The sequence below is a fragment of the Corvus brachyrhynchos genome, unplaced genomic scaffold (genome assembly GCF_000691975.1).
Source record: "Corvus brachyrhynchos isolate BGI_N302 unplaced genomic scaffold, ASM69197v1 scaffold46, whole genome shotgun sequence".
Classification (NCBI taxonomy): Eukaryota; Metazoa; Chordata; class Aves; order Passeriformes; family Corvidae; genus Corvus; species Corvus brachyrhynchos.
This window is the reverse complement of record NW_008238838.1, coordinates 3777920-3795553: the sequence shown is the minus strand read 5'-3', so window position 1 is coordinate 3795553 and position 17634 is coordinate 3777920. Positions and strand designations below refer to the sequence as shown.

The window sequence follows — 17634 nt, the reverse complement described above, 5'->3', positions numbered from 1 at the left end:
TTTCTCAGGAGCAGGATATGTTTTCCAGCTCCCCCTGCACTCAGCAGTTGTGAAAATCAGGCCACTTTTGTATGGCTGTGACCAGTTTTGAGTACTCAACTTATAAAAATCTGATCCTGGCCCGGGAGCCGGAGGTTGGGTCCTCTCCAGGTTTTGGCCAGGGTGGAATTTTGGGAGGGATGCAGAGACTTATCGGTCATCAGCACCATCCCCTGCACTCAATTAAAAAGTAAGAGGGGAAAAAAAGAAAAGAATCTCTCAGTTGCAGGTCCTGGGATAAAAATATCCCTTGGCTTTGTTTGCTTTGTGCAGCATTTCCTCCTCACACTGAAAATTAAATTGAAAAGGGGGCTGGTTGTCCCTGTGGATGATGGAGGCAACTCTGGAAATCACACATGATCAAACGTGTGTGGGTCCAGCCTAATGTTCTCTGGCGCCCTTTGGGGTCCCCAGGCACTGTAGGAGCTGCAGTTAATTCCAGCAGGGCTCTGCTGTGTGATTTGTTCCAAGGAATCATCCGGTCATTGAGGAAAAGAGTCACCGAGGGTGGGTGGCAGAACCTGGATTGTGTACAGCTCCTCCAGAGGCCTGTGCTGCGGTCTGGGCAGAGGAAATCCCGGAGAAGCTGCTCATTTCAGAGCCAGAGGTTTTCTGGGAGGGCAGTTTTAACTCACACGTTTCAGAGGAGAGTTTTGCAGAGTCACATCCCAGTGGTGTTTCAAAGAGCAGAAACAACCCAGACAGGAGGGGAGGTGAACTGGGCAAAGGCAGCACAACAAATGATGGAAGCAGGGCAGGGACAATCCACAGGCACTGCTCCCTGAGAGGTCCCCCTTATCTTTTAGCTCATTGCCTTTGCCTGAGCTGCTTTCCAAGGCAAAGCAGTGGCTGCTTTGCATCGAACATTTTCCAGAGCAGAGCAAGGTCAGCCAGGCAGAAACAGCAACCCACGGTGGCCACCACCCCAAATCCATCCTCCCAGAGGGCAGGTGCTGGGCCCAGCACTCTGCTGACCTCGAGGGAATGCTGGCAGATAAGGGCAGCAAAACGGCTTCGGGAGGAAGTATTTTCATAATCACACGTTTGCAACACAGCCCTTTTTAAATTTTTTTTTTGCAGCATTATCTTTCTGCCTTCCTCTTACCCTCCAAACAAGCAAAAATGTGTATATTCAAGGGGTGGGGACGGCAAGGGCAGAGCTGAAGCGCAGCTGAGTCAACAGCACATGGTTGGGCGCTGGTGGGTGACGCTGCAGGAATATCCTCCGTGGTTGTCAGAGCACTTTGAAAGTCGTCACTGCAGACAGAACGGGTGACACAAGCACGGTCACAAGTCCTGGAGGGTCCCAGCTGCTCTAAACCCAGAGCTACAGGCTGGACCCTGCAGTCTGTCCCCTTTCCTTTAAGTAGGAAGCTTTGAAATCACCTGCTCATGGGGAATTCTGCACCTTCCCCAACTGAGAGCCTGTCTCTGCCCCATGACCCTGAAATTTCTATCCTTTTCTGCCTCCTCCACTCATAGTTCTTGCTCCATTTGGGTTCTGGGTGAATCCCTCCCTTTGGCTGTCCCTGGTGTCACAGAGCTGAGCTGATCCACAGCTGCTTTCCAGTGTTGGTGTCGAGCATTTGGAGAACACAATTCCATGTCTAAAGCTGTTAGCTGTGCTGGTCTGCTCTGGAAAACTTGCTGAACAGGAGACCTGGGTGTTCCCAGCTGGAGTGAAAAGGGATTTAGAGGCATCCTGAAGAGAGGGAAGCAAAAGAGCTCTTTGAGTGTAGCCAGGAGTGAAGGGAACTTTTCTAACCTGGAAAATCTCTGCTTTGTGCCCTCTCGTGGCAGTTGAATTTTTCTTGTCCTCGGTGCAACGCCTGCACTTTCAGACCCAAACCTTTGGGGTTTCATGCTGAAATTCCCAGCAAAGAGACCATCAAATGCTGGTGTTTTTCTGTCCGGAAAAAGTGGGGAAGTGGGAAAACCCAGAGGTCCATATTTCATATTTTGCCCTGGCTGTGTGACTTTGCCCTTCAAACAGTTTATGGGGGTTTGACAGGTGGCACATCCAGAAAAAAGCCCCAGGGGTGAGAGAATTGGAAAGGGCATCCCACGAGTTTCCAAACACACAGCAGCAGCTGTGGCAGGGGCCACAGGACCCAGCAGCACTGAAATTCTCTCTTTATTTTGCTCTCTCTGCAGACAAAAAGCGCTGGCATCAACAGGTGGAAGGAGTGTTCAAGCAGCATGCGACTGGTTGGTATGAAGTAATAAATGTTAAAAAGTAAAAGAAGTGGTGAATTCAGGATTTTAGCCATTAGAATGTGGAATGTTTAAACGGGGGCATTGCCTGAAAAGCACCTGCAGAATTAGTGAGATGCTGTAAATAAGCAATCCAGAAATGAGCCTGGCCTGAGAGAGTTGGTGGAAGAGGAACAGGTGAGAGAAGGAACCCCCCCACTCTCTGCAGCTGAGCAGGAAAGCTGAGAGCTGCCTTCCCAGAGGCGTGGAGCCATTCCTGGTGCTCTCCTCCCTGTGTTTCACACACTGAAAGGCAGAAAAGGCAGAAGCAGTGACCTGGGTTAGACCTGCAGAGCGCCGGCCTGAAACTCAAACCCAATTCTCAGTATTACTTAGCAGTGATAATGGGCTGCAAGCGAGGCAGTGCCTGACCCGCCAGAGCTGATTTTTCCCGTAAAGGGACAATGAATGACAGCCAGCACATGGGAAGCTGGTGAAAAAGGGGTTTTTTTGCTGGGGAAAAGAAATCTGTCATTATCTCTCAATTGAACAGTTTTTTCTGCCTGCCAGGCTCTTCTCCCACGTGGGTGACCCGTTCCTGGATGACACCCTGCCCCGGGAGTACGTCCTGTACCTGCGCCCCACCGGGCCCCTGGCGCAGAAGCTGTCGGAGTTCTGGCAGCAGTCGAAGCAGATCTGTGGCAAGAACAAAGCTCACAACATCTTCCCACACATCACCCTGTGCCAGTTCTTCATGGTAAAGCACAGCTCCTCTCCTGTCTCTCCTTTAGCCATTCCTGAGCAGCCCTTGCCAGGCTCAGCCTGGAGACTTCCTCCCAGTTTAGAGGGGGGCTGGGGAGGTTTTGCTGATGCCTGGGCTTCTGGAGGAGGTAATTGTTTTTTTAAGCTGTTGTTTTCAGGGAAGAGCAGCAGCAGAAGACCGAATTCTTATCCTCTCCAGTGATCCTTAGCATGAGAATGGGTGGGGGAGCTTGCGAAGATTACTTGGGGATAGCTGATCCTGCTTTGAGGACAAGGGAGGGGCTGAGCATTTCTAAACATAGATTTTTTTTTTTTTTTTTTTTTTTTCTCCATGCCCCTGTGCTTTTTCTCACTGCATGAGGGGAAAGGTGAACCATTGACACCCACCCACATCCCTTCCTTTCCTGAGCAATGCCTGTCCTGCTTCCCTTGGCAGTGCGAGGACAGCAAGGTCGATGCCCTCACGGAAGCCCTGCAGGCCACGGTGATGCGCTGGAAATGCAAATTCCCGGCCCCGCTGCCCCTGGAGCTGTACACGTCCTCCAACTTCATCGGGCTCTTCGTCAAGGAGGAGAGTGCTGAGGTGCTCAAGAAGTTTGCAGCAGACTTCGCTGCAGAGGCGGCTTCCAAAGCAGGTGAGTGACTGCTCTGGCAGCTGCCAGGAGCTCCTGGTTGGGCACTGTCAGAAACCCAAAGCTCTGATGCCACGAAGGAGCAAAGCAGCTGCCAAAGCTCACGGTTTGGGCATTTTCAGAAGCCCAAAACTCTGATGCAAAGCTCAAAAGCAAATCCCTGATCTTTAAGTGAAAACTGAGGGGAACACCCCTCCCGGTGCTTTGGCTTTCAGTGCTTTTATCTCTCACACCCAGTTTTCAGTGCTGTCTCTGAAAGGGAAGCTGACATTTGGTGGTTCCTTAACCTTTCACACAGCTGCTCTGAGGGGGCTCGGCGTTTCCTGCCCCGCTCTCTGCCTCCAGCCACCACCACGGAACTTTCCCCGGCCATTTCAAGGCTGTGTTTGTTTGTTCACTGCATGTCTGAGGTGTAAAGAGGGCTCCAGAAAAGACCCCAAGTGTCCTTTCCAACCTCAGTGCTCACAGGGCTGTCCCCACGGTCCTCTCCTGCTTCTGGAAGGAGAAATCACCAGAACACCTCGTCCTCCCATGGTCTCCACTGCTGAACAACCTCGCTGGGTGTCCCCCAGTTACCTCCAAACTGGGAAGTCACAACAGCCTAGGAGCACTGTAACATCTCCCTGATTAATCCTCCCACCCTCCATCACCAGAGAGCTCAGCTTGGGCTGCCCACAACACAACTGGTTTAGTCCTTCGCTATTCCAGGCTTATCCTGGAGTTTAAATGCATCAAGAGGCAGCAAATTCTGCATTCCTGGGGTGTTTCCATGCTGGACAGGCACCCCACAACCATGCAGGAATGCTGTGGCTCTGCCCCTGCTCCAGAGGAGGGATCCAGAAGTGTCCAGAACCTCTGGAACGCTTTGCTTTCACCTGACCCAGAACTTCCTTTCCCTTTAGAAGAAGGAGGGAATTTTATCTTTCAAAAGAAGATTCTGGAAGGCCGACACTGGGTGGGTCCAAGGACACTGCAGCCACATGAGAGCAGGATCAGTGTTCCCCTCCAAACCAGCACAGCCAAAAGTGCAATTTTTGCCCAAAAAAACCCCCACTGACCCAGAATAAAGAAGCGTTGGTGGCTTCCAACAATCTTCTGCCCCTGAGACTGCTCCAGTTCAGGCCAAATTGGGGTTTTTAGGGGAAGGCAATTGCTGCATTGCAGCCACAGCTTAGGTGGGTTATCACATTAAAGTCTCTGGGTTTTTTTCAGAGATCCTGAACATATTTTTTATTGCTGATCAAAAACAACAATAACAACAACAAAAAAAAGATGGATGAGCTTGCAGAGCTACCCCTGGCTGGCACTTGGAGCCAAATCTCTGAATAGCTGCAATTGTGACTGAATAATCAGTCGAATTTAATTGCAATTTTTGGTTGAATAAGCAAGAATAAATTACACGCAAACAATGTATCCTGTGATTTCCACATCTGCTGGAAGAGCCCCAATATTTCACATACTTTCACCTGGAATCTTTTCCTAATGCAGGTTCTTTTTTTGGGCCATTTTGAATCGTTATTATGTTTCCACAGTTTGGGACTAGCTCACCCTCAGTGGCTAAACTGATAATCCAGCTAATGTCAGGGGAAGCAATTTAATCAACTTGCACGAACCTGCAAATTCCATGGATCTGTAATTGTTAGTGCAGCAGAGAGAACAATGGAGGGAGAGTAAAAATTATGCTTTTTAACCTGCTTATTTTGGACAGATCCTCAGGTGCTCATGAAAGCCTCCCCAGTATCTGGAGAAGCGTCTCTTTTGTTGGCAGGAGATGCAGCGTGTTCACAGCTGCAATAATTACTGTCACACCATCCGCTGCTTGGCAGTTTGGCAAGGATGCCTTGTCGGGCACCCTGCTGTGACTCAGGGCTGAATCAGACCCCGAACCTCTGATCCATTTGCAATATCAGAGACCCCACAGCCTTTCCCAAGTGAACTACAATTTGTTCCTCCTGAGCACTTTTGGGAGTCCAGCTCCTGTTAGAGGCGACAGTCACTAATCCAGCACAAAGGGGTTTTTAACCCTCCTCTTCCCGTCGCAGATGTCCACGTGGAGCCCCACAAGAAGCAGCTCCACGTGACCCTGGCCTATCACTTCCAGAGCAGCCACCTGCCCACGTTGGAGAAGCTGGCCCAGAGCATCGATGTCAAGCTGGGCTGCGACTGGGTGGCCGCGATCTTCTCCCGGGACATTCGCTTCGTCAACCACGAGGTAAAGTCCTGGAGCTGTTTTGATGCCATGAAGATTTTTGCCTTTTCTTTTATACCCCTGTTATACCTTTTTACAGCTTCTGTATTCCCAGTGCTTTTTGCCTACATTCTTGGACTTGTTTGTTAAGCTGAGAGACTCAACATTTTAGAAGCTTCGTATCTAGGGATCAGTGTGCCCCAGAGCCCAAGGTCCTCTCCAGAACACATTCTGTAAACCAAGATAGAACCATCCAGGGAAGGTTCCTTGGGGAGGGGGGGCTCACTTGAGCCTCTCCTTGGGGAATCTTTGATAGATCTGCTAATTAGTAACACCTATAATGATATACCCAATGTTGGGAAGAGGATAGGCTCGGTGGGGTGCATCTCGATGCGTATGGCCTGGACGTGTACACCTAAGGATCCTGAAAATAAATACCAAGGTAAAATCCCTTTTCCCCTTCTAACCGTGTATGCCTCTTGATTTTAAGACCAGGAGAAGGCATCAGTTTCATCCCAAAAAACACCCCAAAACTCCAAACAAACCAGTCAACAAACAGACCTTATTGCCTTTTTTTGGGGATTTTTACTCACACTGTCCAAACTTGTCCTTCACCCACCTCATTCCTTGCTTCTTGTGGGAATAATGTCCTGCTGATTAATTAATTCTAATAATGACTCTCCTGTGAGCTCAGCATAAGTTGGGTTGATCTCTCCAGAACCAGACCAGCATTTTAACCTGACCAGCCCAGTTCTACTGTACAGTCTTGACCTTGTTCCTAACCACAGCATTTAGTTTCATCATGTAGGAAACACCCTCACAGCCTTTATATTTCAATTACTCATATGGATTCTTATACCTGAAGTATCTAAGCCTCATCAGATAGTTTCTTTAATTATGTTGTTTTCCAACATAAAACATTAATTTCGTTTTGAAGATTGAGCACAGAGAAGCCACATGTGAAATCCATCATCACTGGAAATATCCCAAAGTTTGACCTCATGTCTGAGCCAGTCTGAGGCCTGGGGTGGAAAAACAGGCACCTCCAGAATATGAGACATCTGAGACATCTCAGATGTCCATCTCAGGATGAGATGAATCAATGTCTGGAGGAGCAAACCTCCAGAAAATGCCTGCTCAGGCTCAGGCTCCCAACTCAATTAACTCCCCAAAGTTCATTGCCCAGGACCAACACACAAAATCTGTGGCTGAGCTGGAAAAAAGCTCTTTTAGCCCAGCACAGGATACACCAGAAGTGCCAAAGCTCCTGGAGAGCTCTCTGAGCCAGCCCAGGCTGTGCTGCCACGTGTGACAGCCTCCTTTCCACCCAGAGAGCCGTGTCCCTCAGAAGCTCCACTGATGGCCCGGGGAGCCGGGATGGAAACCAGCCCCCAGCTTTGCAGATCCCACTGCAGCCCCGTGTGAAGGGTCTGGCCCTGAGCTATCAGGGGACAGGGACTGGTTCCCACCTTCCTTTGGAGATGCCACAGATGGTGCAGGAGGATTAGTGAGGGCTGCCACCAGCAGGAGAGCCGAGCTGCTCAGCAGATGGTGGCTTTTCTTTCATGGTGCCACCACAGAAGTCAGGCTTGTCCAGGGATGGGAACAGGTCAGTTCTCCTCCTAAATGGAGGATTTCCGTGGCCACTTCCAAGGAAAGCTACTTGCAGGTGTTCGATCCATGTGGGTTCCTCATGCTCAAGTGAATTACAGAATCACACTCACTGATTTCCCCCCACCTTTCAACTTAATCCTGTTCATGTCAGGAGACACAAAGAAAACAGTGTGGCCACATCCCAGAATTTCTCATCACCTGTGCTTTTTGCTGTGCATTCCCATGAATTCCAAGCTCTGAGGGCAGCATGTCAAATCTTTTAGGCTCCCCAATAATGTCTCTGCTCTGTCTTCAAAGGCAACAGCAAACAGAACTGCTCTTTGAGATCAAACATGAGTAGGGAGATCAAGAATGGTCAGTGACCACCAGAGCTGTCTAAATTCCAGAACTCAGTTCCATTTTTAATGGGGTGTTTGGATTTAAACACACAGTCATGGCTTTGCTTGCTCTTAAAAATCATCCACCCCTTGCCCTCCTGGTTACCAAAAACACAACTGGAATCAAGCTGGGAAGAATTAAATGCCTAGAAAAGCTTTCCAAGAGAAAAGAGTGGCAGGAATTCCCTGAAGGAAAGCTTTCCTGGATAAAGCTCTGGGAGAGGAGCTGAGGTTAAAGGCTGGCAGTGCTCCTGCCCCACTCTGCTGAAGATTCCCTTCCATTAACAACCCTTTTGTGCTTTTTCTCCCCCAGACTCTGCAGGTGATCTACCCCTACACCCCCCAGAATGACGACGAGCTGGAGCTGGTCCCAGGGGATTTCATTTTCATGTCTCCAGTGGAGCAAACCAGCACAAGTGAGGGCTGGATTTACGGCATTTCCCTTGCAACTGGCTGCTCGGGGCTGCTGCCTGAAAACTACATCACCAAGGCGGATGAATGTGGGACCTGGGTGTTCCATGGGTAGGTAAAGCTGCTCACCCCACGTCCCATGGCTGCAAAAAGGGACTCAGCAGCTGGGATTTCACCTGGGAAGCGAGGAGAGCTGCTTAGAAGGGCACTGAGGGGAAGGAGCTGGCACACAGAGCCCGGTCTCACCAGCCAAGGAGGAGCAGATGCTCTCCCTTAGCGTGGGATTAGAGGACAAGGTGATTTTTTAGCTGAGATGTTGCAGCAGCTCTTTATGACTCCCAGGACTGCTGCTGGTTAATGGAGCTGGAGCAGATGGCTGCTGTAGGCACTGCTGTGCAGGCACCTCTGAGGTGGGCCTGGGATCAGAGAGGTGTAAATTTGAGCGTTAATTTGGGAAGAGGCATCTTCTGTGCCTGACACCCTGCTGAAAAGGACTTTGGATCAGCAACATTTCTTAGGGTATTTAGCAAGGTTTTTAGAAGCCTGCCACTGGCTTCAGTGAGAATGCAGCCCTCACCTTTGAATAAGGTTATGCCTCTTGACTTTTGTGGGAATTCGTTAAACAGCAATTTTAAAAAGTTCTGTTTGAGGGGTGGGTTGATATCTAAGCAACCCAAACACCTTTGGCAAACCTGGAGCAGAGGGAATTGTTTCTATGGAAGAGGAAAAGGTGACAAAAAGGGGGGAGAGGCACATTCCAAGCACCATAAAATCACACAAATCTGGTCCCATTACACCAGGCAGCAGGTCAGATACCCAGGGAAGGGATGGGGCATGGAACAAAACACAGACTGTCTGTATTTCACATTTCAGTGGGCAAAGCTGCCCTGTGGGGAGGGGTCTGAGCAAAAAGGAAAAGCATTTGGTAACCCCTGATACAGGCCAGACAGAACTGACCTAACTCAGCACTTAATGCAGACTGAGCCTCCTCAAATTAAACAAAAGGCAGGAAACAAAAGAGCAAAAAAGGACACCCCAGGCTGTTCCTTGGCTGTGAATTTTCAGGCTTCACATGAGCAAGGTGGTGAGGGACAGACACAGAGCAGGCACGGGGCAGTCACGGCTCTGATGTCCAGATGTGTCACCACCACCTCCTCCCTTCTGGAAACCAGCTCAGCCCTGAGTCCTCCCCAGCCCAGAACTCCATCAGGCACAGAGAGAGATCTCTCATTCACCCCTCATTCATCCCTGGCAGAGCAGGGAAGACAAGGCGCCACCCAGAAGACAGGAGAGGTTGTTGTCTGCCTTCAGTCCCTGTTTGCTGAGCAGAGGAACCACGAGCCTTGGGGAAAAGCTTCCAAACAATGACCTGTCCTTAGGAGATGACTAAGCTGGAACAGCCTGGCAGTTTCTGTTTTCCAGCAGCAGGAAGGAGGCAGCACTGGAGACAGGCTGGTGGCTCTTCTCCAGGCACTCTGAGAGAGTTTGCCTTTGCCTCAGCATCGTTCCCAGCAAGTCCAGCCATCTATAAATAGATGGTGAAGCACTCGTGGCCTTTATTAAAAGGCTTAGAAAGAAAGAAAGACTCAGAAATTGAGTGGCAGCTCCTGGGGGCAAAGGGAAGTGGGGTAACAAAAAAATTTCTTGTTATTTTCCAGACCAGTGTCCTTAAAAAATTGTCATATGGGCAAGGCAGGAAAGGGCTGAAATGGGAGGAAGGGCTGACAGATGGAAGAAATTCACTTTGTACTGAACTAGAGATGGGTCCTAAGTAAGAATTGAGATTCTGTTCACACTGAGATACTCAAGTTTTGGGGTCAGTGAGGAGGGATCTGTGCTGACTCCAATGCACCACCTGCGTTTGGGCAATGAGGGGGGCAGTTCCTTGAGGCAGGGCCAGCCCTTGTTGGGAACTCAGGAATAATCCAGCACCTCAGTGTCATCCTTGCACCCTAATTCCACCAGATAACAGATCAGGACCAACAGCATGGTGGGGTTTTTTTCTCCTTTAAATCATATAAATCATGCAGGTGACCTATTTTTGTCCCTCTGGCAGAGGCACTCGAGGTTATTTTAACAGCTGTGAAACCCCTCTGAGATTTTCTCCTAACTGGGTGCTATCAGGAAGCAACTCCTGACATGTTTAAGGCACTGAAAAGTGGCCAGCTCTGGCAACTATTTCTGTCAAAGTAAATGACCGCATCCATTACCTGATAATGTTCTTTTTCTTTTAATGACTAAGCAGAGGTAACTGAGTCAGCAGAGGGTTGCTGCAGCTTCTGGAATTGCCTGTCACAGTTTAGTCCCCAGGGTTTTGGTCAAAGTCCTTGAGGATCTGGGAGTGAGAGCTTTATTCATCATTAGGCAAGGCCCTCGAGGGGGAATGGGGTCTGTAATATCCCTTTGGCTGCACTTAACAGGAAGCACTGAGGGGAATAAATTCCCAAGGAGGTGGGGAAGGGAACAGGCAGCACTGAATAATGCAGGAACAACAGGGCTGAGTGTGCCAGGTCCCTGCCAGGGGGTAGAAGCTGTTCTGGGCACAGGAACCCTGAAAAATGCCCAGGGAGAGGCCCCAGCTTCCTGTTTTTTTTAAAACTCCCTGTAGCCTTTAATTCCCAAACTTTGGACCACAAGCCCATGGTCAGTGACGTGAACTGGTGCCCAGGTGATGTTAGTGAGCATCCTGTGGTCGTCAGGAAGGTCCTGGCATTTTCCATGAGAATATTCCAGGGCAGAGAGAGCTTCCCAGACCAAAGTTTGGGAACTGTTCTGTAACCTGTTTCTAAGGAAACAGCCTGTGGAGATGGAATTTGCCTCCTCATGTGTCAGCATCACCTGGCAAGCTGCTCTCTGGGCAGCACTAAAACCCAAATAATAATGAAATAACATCGCAACAGTAATTACCACCAGCTCCTGGAGGCTACAGAAACATCCTGAGAGCAGCCTGAGCACACAAAGCATTCCCAAAGCCAATATTTGTCTATTTTTGGCAGGTCCTACTCCATTCTGAACACCACATCTTCCCCATCCCTTCAAGCCTTCGCTGACGGAGCTCTGGAGAGAAGGCAGCAGGAAGACCAAGGGCCAGGGGACGCAGGGCCACTGACCATCATCTGCCAGAACGTGCAGGTAGGGACCCCACAGCCGTAAATCATTAGGGACAAGCTCCCAGTGAATGGATTTTCCCCCAAAATTTATCCCCGGGGCTCTTTTCACTGCCTGCAGCACAAGTTACAAAGTTTTTGAATGGCACAATCAGCCCTGTCCCCAAACTGCCTCTTCAGCAGAGGATGGGGTGGCAGTGATGCCTTGAGAGGCCACCTAAAAACAGAGACTAGACAGGAGTAAGGGAATAAAGGTAGGAATTTATTTGAAAGGCCTTCAGAGGTACCCCTGGGGAGCCAGAGGCTGTTCTCAAAATGGACCCTGAGGTGGACCCCAGGTCACGAGTTCTTCACACTTTTATAGGTTTGGTTCATTGGCATATCAGGGTTAATTCTCCATTTAAAGCTTCAGTTAATGATGTAATTTCCCCTCAGCTTGCCCCCCTCTCAGAGGCTTTTGGTTTATATTTTTGGCCTAGGATGGTCTGGGTGTCCTTGGAGAGCAGGCCCAGAGAGGCTTTGTTATGTCTGCCTGGCCTGAGAGAGCAGAAATTAACAGGCCACAAGAAACTCCAGAGTCACACACTGAGCAGCACAAGATTTGAAAAATATAAAAGTTAAAACCTAAGGCATCATTCCCCCTCCTTTAGGGCCCCATCCTCTGCCCCCTTCAGCAGCTTTACAGCAGCATAAACTTACCAGGATGATAAATACCCAAAGAGCTCCATAAATCCATAAAAATCATAAATCCTGCAGCCTTCCCTGTGGTGTTTGCACAAGGGCAAAGCAGCAGGGGCCTGGTGCTGGCTCCTGTGGGTCTCTCAGATGTCTCTGCTGAAGGTCAGAGCTGCTTTTGTTTCCCTTGCAGCAGCAGAGGATCAGCAGCCAGCCGGGCCCTCAGAAGCGCTGCCTGTTCGTCTGCAGGCACGGGGAGAGGATGGATGTGGTTTTTGGGAAGTACTGGCTGTCCCAGTGCTTCGATGCCAAAGGTGAGCCCGGGGGGTTTCCTAGGAGTGGCCACTGCCTGGTGGAAGCTGTGGTTGTTTACATAAAATGATGCTTTTTGTGCTGGCAGTCAGCAGCAGAAAGTAATCCAGGGAGGAAATACTCCATTTGCCAATATTTGGGAAAATATTGCGGTACACTCTACAATTACATCACCAAAGAGCAAAGTAGGCATGATGTTGGTAGCCAGTGTTCAGTGAAAACATTTGCTACCATCAAGAAAATATTTTGCACTGCTGGCTCTCAGTCCTGAATGAAAATAACACTGCTCAGAGTGGTTTTGGGGGCACAAATTGGTGTTTTCAACCCAGTGTTATGCTTGGGTTTCAGACTATAGTGAAAAAATTATAACTTCAGGCTCTGTTGGCCTTAAAGCTGATCAGAAATTTGTCCTAAAAGTCTTTTTTCTGTTCAAAACCACCAGTTTCTTGAAGGATGATTTCACAACTCCCTTCTTTCTAAACTGTGCCTGAAGAGCTCTGACATTTCCAGCGTCCTGTAAAAGTGTATTCGTTGTGGGAGAGAAGTGACTTTGCCTTGGGGAGAATCGATTCTAAAGAAAAATTTTAAAACCTTAACAACATTCTGTGCTGACTTTGAGCTGGTGAAAGGTGTTTGATTTAATTCTGTGAGATTCCTGATGGATTTACATGGGAAAAAGTGCTCACGAGCCAGGCCTGGGCAGGAGCTGCAAAGCACAGCCGAGGTGGTGGGAGAGGGGAAAATCAGGTGTGATGTTTCTGCCTCTGTCTGAGGGAATAATTCCAGCTTGGCACCTGTCCCTGCAGGAAGGTACATGCGCAGTAACCTGAATATGCCTCACAACTTACCTCAGAGGAGTGGTGGTTTCAGGGATTACGAGAAAGACGCTCCCATCACCGTGCTGGGCTGCACCCAGGCCAGGCTCGTGGGTAAGTGCTGCTCAGCAGGCAAAGCTTTGAGCTGAAGGAGGTGGGATTTGGGTGGGATTTTGGGAAGGAATTCTTCCCTGTGAGGGTGGGGAGGTCCTGGCACAGGTTGCCCATCCCTGGAAGTGTCCAAGACCAGGCTGGATGGGGTTTGGAGCAACCTGGGATAGTGGACGGTGTCCCTGCCCATGGGGGTTTTTCCAACCCAAATTATTCCATGATTCCACGAAGAGCTTGACCAAGGAAGCTTCACAATCTTCCTCCCACACCCCCCATCAGAGAAAGGTAAAGTGCAAGGCAGGAAAAAATTGATTGGATGCCCTGAGCTAATGGGATTTAAATCCCATCAGAGAAAGGTAAAGTGCAAGGCAGGAAATTGATTGGATGCCCTGAGCTAATGGGAATTAAACGTTTCAAGGAGCTTTGCAGTCCCCTCACCTTCCCCAGCAATTTCCCTCTTTCAAAGGAAATATCCTTCAGCTCATTTCCTTCAGCTGCTGCAGCTGAGGAAAAGGCAAAGCAGGATCTGTAGGACATGGGCTGAAATCAGAGCCATCAGCAGGATGGGTGCATTGGGAAGATTTTGTTGTTATCGATGCTGGGGAGAGCTGCAGCAGTGTGACTGGCACCTCATGCAAAATGCGCTTTTTTCATCTCCAGTTTGCCTCACCAATACACGTTTATCAATCTGCCTGGCTTTATATTGTCATAAACACAGCCCAAATCTTTTCCAGTGTTCTCCCACCCTCCCCATCCTTGTCCCTGACTGCTGAGCCTGTTGGTTTGTGTACAGACAGAAAATCCTTTGCCAGTCAAAGAGCACATCTTGAGAGCTGTGATGATGAGGGGAGCCCAGCCCCTTAAAGACACGAGCTCCAGCACTGAGCATTTTCTCCAGCTCAAATCCTTCCGAGCACTCCTCGCTGGTCACATCCAAACTAGGGCAGCTAAAATTATCCTGGCTTTTTTGAACACAAATAAATCACTGTGCAGCAGCAGCAGCAGCAGCAGCAGCACGAGGAGGATGCTCAGACTCCTGGCCACATGGCAGCGGGGTTTGCAATCTGCACATGACGGAAGGACAGCTGGGAGTGTCACACCACACTTTGTGGGGCATTAAAGGGGTCTAAGGACACACTTTGTGGGGCATTCAGGGGTCCAAGGACACACTTTGTGGGGCATTCAGGGGTCCAAGGACACTGCTGGTGGCATTAGAAGGGTCTGTGGACACACTTTGTGTGGCATTCAGGGGGTCTGAGGCCACTTTGCTGGTAGCATTCAAGGGTTCAAGGACAAACTTTGCTGGTGCCAATAAAGGGGTCTGAGGACAAACTTTGCTGGTGCCAATAAAGGGGTCTGAGGACTGGCTTTGTGTGGCATTAAAAGGTTCCAAGGACATGCTTTGCTGGTGGCATTCAAGGGGTCCAAGGGCACGGCTGCAGCTGTGGTGGCACCGTGTGACCTCGATGGTGCTTCTGCCATAATTCCTGTGATGACCAAAGCCCGTGAGCAGCTTCCCTGTGACAGAGGGCTGGTAGATGTCCCTCTCCTTCTAAATGACCCCACTTCTCCCAAGAGATTTCTAGGTCAGCCTGCCATGGTGACAGCCACTGTCAGGGTTAATGTCCCCTCCTTGCTCCCCCTCCTTTGTCCTGCTCTTCCAACAGAACAAAAATGTGGCTGCTGCTCACTACAAGCCTGAGCAGATCCCTGCTCTCCTTTGGTTCCCGGAGGCACTGCAGGAATATTCAAAACCCTGACAGTGGAGTTGATTCTTATCTCGTTTGCAGTGGTCTCCCACCTGTGTAATGAAATGGTGATTTATGCTAGCTGAGAATCCAGCCAGTTGAATTAAGCTAGCTTTGAGTTGTGTTGAATCATTTGATTTACAGCTTACAAATGAAATGAAATTAAATCAAATCCAAGACCTTTACAATTTTTCTGGGTGTTTTTTTGGCCAGACCTATGAGAAGCAGCTCCTTGCAATGCCATTTACCTGCATTTATTCACAAAGATCAAAACTTTCTTGCAGGTGAAGCCTTGCTAGAAACAAATACCATTGTAGACTACATCTACAGCTCCCCATCCCTGCGGTGTGTCCAGACAGCTCACAATATCCTGAAAGGTAAGAACCCACGAGGGAGAGGCTGAATTCTCCTCACTTTCTGCATGAAACACTGACCAACTGATAAAAAGCATGGGCCTAAGTGGATGGTAACTATAATTTCCATAGGAATATATTTTATATTAGCACAGTCCATAAGGAATCCTTTTCTAACTGCACCAGCTGCCAGCCAGAGGCTGACATTCCCTGGCATATATTAAAGACATGCACTCAGTACTTCATTTTCCATAGAAAATAAATAAATTAACAGTCAAACTGAAGCACTAAAGCTGCTTTCTTCCTCCCCAGCTACTCCCACTGATATCTGGTCTCCTCTCCCTCTTTTCCAGGTATGCAACAGGAGAACAACCTGAAAATCCGGATAGAGCCAGGCTTGTTTGAGTGGACCAAGTGGGTGTCTGGGAGCACTCTGCCAGCCTGGATACCCCCTGTGGATTTAGCTGCAGCTACTCTAAGCGTTGATACAACCTACAGGTAGCACAAAAGGGGGCTGAGAGGGTCTGCTGTTGCCTATTTGAAGATTTAGCACCAAACTCTGCTGAGTTTTGATGTTTAGGCACTGACTGGAAGAGCTGCTGAGGCTCCCAAAATAAACTTGGAGCAGGCTTGAGGCTGCTGTGCTGAACATGACCTGAAAAAGGCCTATTATAAACCAAATTTCCCTCATCCCTGGCAATTCCAGCCATATTCCTGATCATGGAGGTTTTCTTTCCAGCACTCCTTGTCCTGGGATCTTTTGTGTTTCCAAGGAACCCCCAAAGCATTTTTAATGCTTTTCCTAAAACTTGAGAGTTTGGGCTCAGTTAACACACACAGGAGTGCCACCTCCTTGGCCTTGGTGACAGATATTTTGTGTCAGGCCTTATCTGCTTTTAGGTATCACCTGAAATCCTGGTCTTTCCCTTGTCCTGTTGCACCCCTGTGTTTAAGAACCCTCAGGTGGAATAAGCAATTGAAACATTAAAACTTTGAAAAAAGAAGGAAAAGGTAAAGAAAAAAAAAACAACCTGGACGTGTTTTTCTGCTCACAGACCTTGCACTTAGAATTCTTTATTTTTACCATTCACTGGATGCGTTTTTCTGCTCACAGACCTCATATTCCTGTCAGCAAGTTGGTGGTTTCTGAGTCTTATGATACCTACATAAGCAGAAGCTACCAGGTAACAAAGGAAATCATCAGTGAATGTAAAGGCAAAGGTGAGTGCTGCAGAGGGGGTGAAAACCAAGCCAATCAGGCTGGGATGTGGATTCCAATATTCCTGACCAGTTTTTCCCTCTTTAGGGGATGAATTCCCACACCTGAATCTCTCATCCTCTCTCCCAGAAGCACTGGGAACCCCTGTGTTCATCAGAACTGAGTTTAGATACACTCAGCTTACAAGAAAAGGCCATAAAGTTAAATAGCAGAATTTTTTTAGGGATCCCTACCAATGGCAGCTGTTTCCCAAGGGCATAAATGAGTTATTTGCTCTCTGCTATGTGTTCCCAGAATTAAATGGGGCATTTTCCCTCCCCTGTCTGAGCTCCTCCTCCAAAGAGACCTTAGAACATTTCTCCAAACACAATACTGAATTTTTTTTTAAATCCCCAGCTGTTATCTTTCATTCACAACATTCTCAGAATTGCTAAATTCTGGTGTTTTCACTGATTTCATTTCACTGACCTGCCTCTGCATTCTGAGCTTTGGTTTTAAGGCTTTGCCCACAGACTTCAGTAGCCCAGTGGGGCACTGGTTGTAAAGGAGGATGGAAATGGCAACGTAAAGCTGCCACTGTGGAAAGCCAGCCAGTGAAATTAAAGTGTTTGTTGTCATAGGAATTAATTTCTGCACAGGCAGAAAGCATCTGCTTCCCAACACTGCTGAAACCTTGCTGGAATTCTTGGTATCTCCAGGAAGCATTTTTAAACTAAGTAGGAGCAGCTTAACCATTACCCTGAAAGCCAAGAAACGCTCTAAACCTGTTAACAAATCACATTTTCCCCATTAATGATGTGCTGTTATATGATGAAGTGCTTTAAATGTCTGCTTGATCTTGAGCACCAGCCCCTAAATCTGGCTTTGCCTCCCTCCTCAACCTGTGTTTCTCCTTTTATTTCAGGAAATAACATCCTGATAGTGGCTCATGCATCCTCCCTGGAGGCCTGTACCTGCCAGCTCCAAGGGCTGTCGCCTCAGAACTCCAAGGATTTTGTACAGATGGTCCGAAAGGTAATTGCCAGCAAGGAGCAAAGCCCTGGCTTTGCAGAGAGGAAAAACAATTTGCAATCTGCTG

General features: G+C 48.7%; 1 protein-coding gene across 1 annotated transcript in view; it reads left to right on the top strand.

Annotated features, from left to right (window-relative positions):
- The first annotated feature begins 1225 nt into the window (after nt 1-1225).
- The window catches only part of UBASH3B (ubiquitin associated and SH3 domain containing B), an 18553-nt gene continuing 2144 nt past the window's right edge, over nt 1226-17634 (top strand). Inside the window, exons 1-13 of the mRNA XM_017738361.1 lie at nt 1226-1239; nt 2033-2251; nt 2803-2989; nt 3431-3629; nt 5669-5838; nt 8119-8327; nt 11213-11348; nt 12192-12312; nt 13117-13239; nt 15269-15361; nt 15691-15835; nt 16452-16558; nt 17461-17570. Coding sequence (XP_017593850.1) covers nt 1226-1239; nt 2033-2251; nt 2803-2989; nt 3431-3629; nt 5669-5838; nt 8119-8327; nt 11213-11348; nt 12192-12312; nt 13117-13239; nt 15269-15361; nt 15691-15835; nt 16452-16558; nt 17461-17570 — 1833 coding nt within the window. The remainder of the gene's footprint in view (nt 1240-2032; nt 2252-2802; nt 2990-3430; nt 3630-5668; nt 5839-8118; nt 8328-11212; nt 11349-12191; nt 12313-13116; nt 13240-15268; nt 15362-15690; nt 15836-16451; nt 16559-17460; nt 17571-17634) is intronic.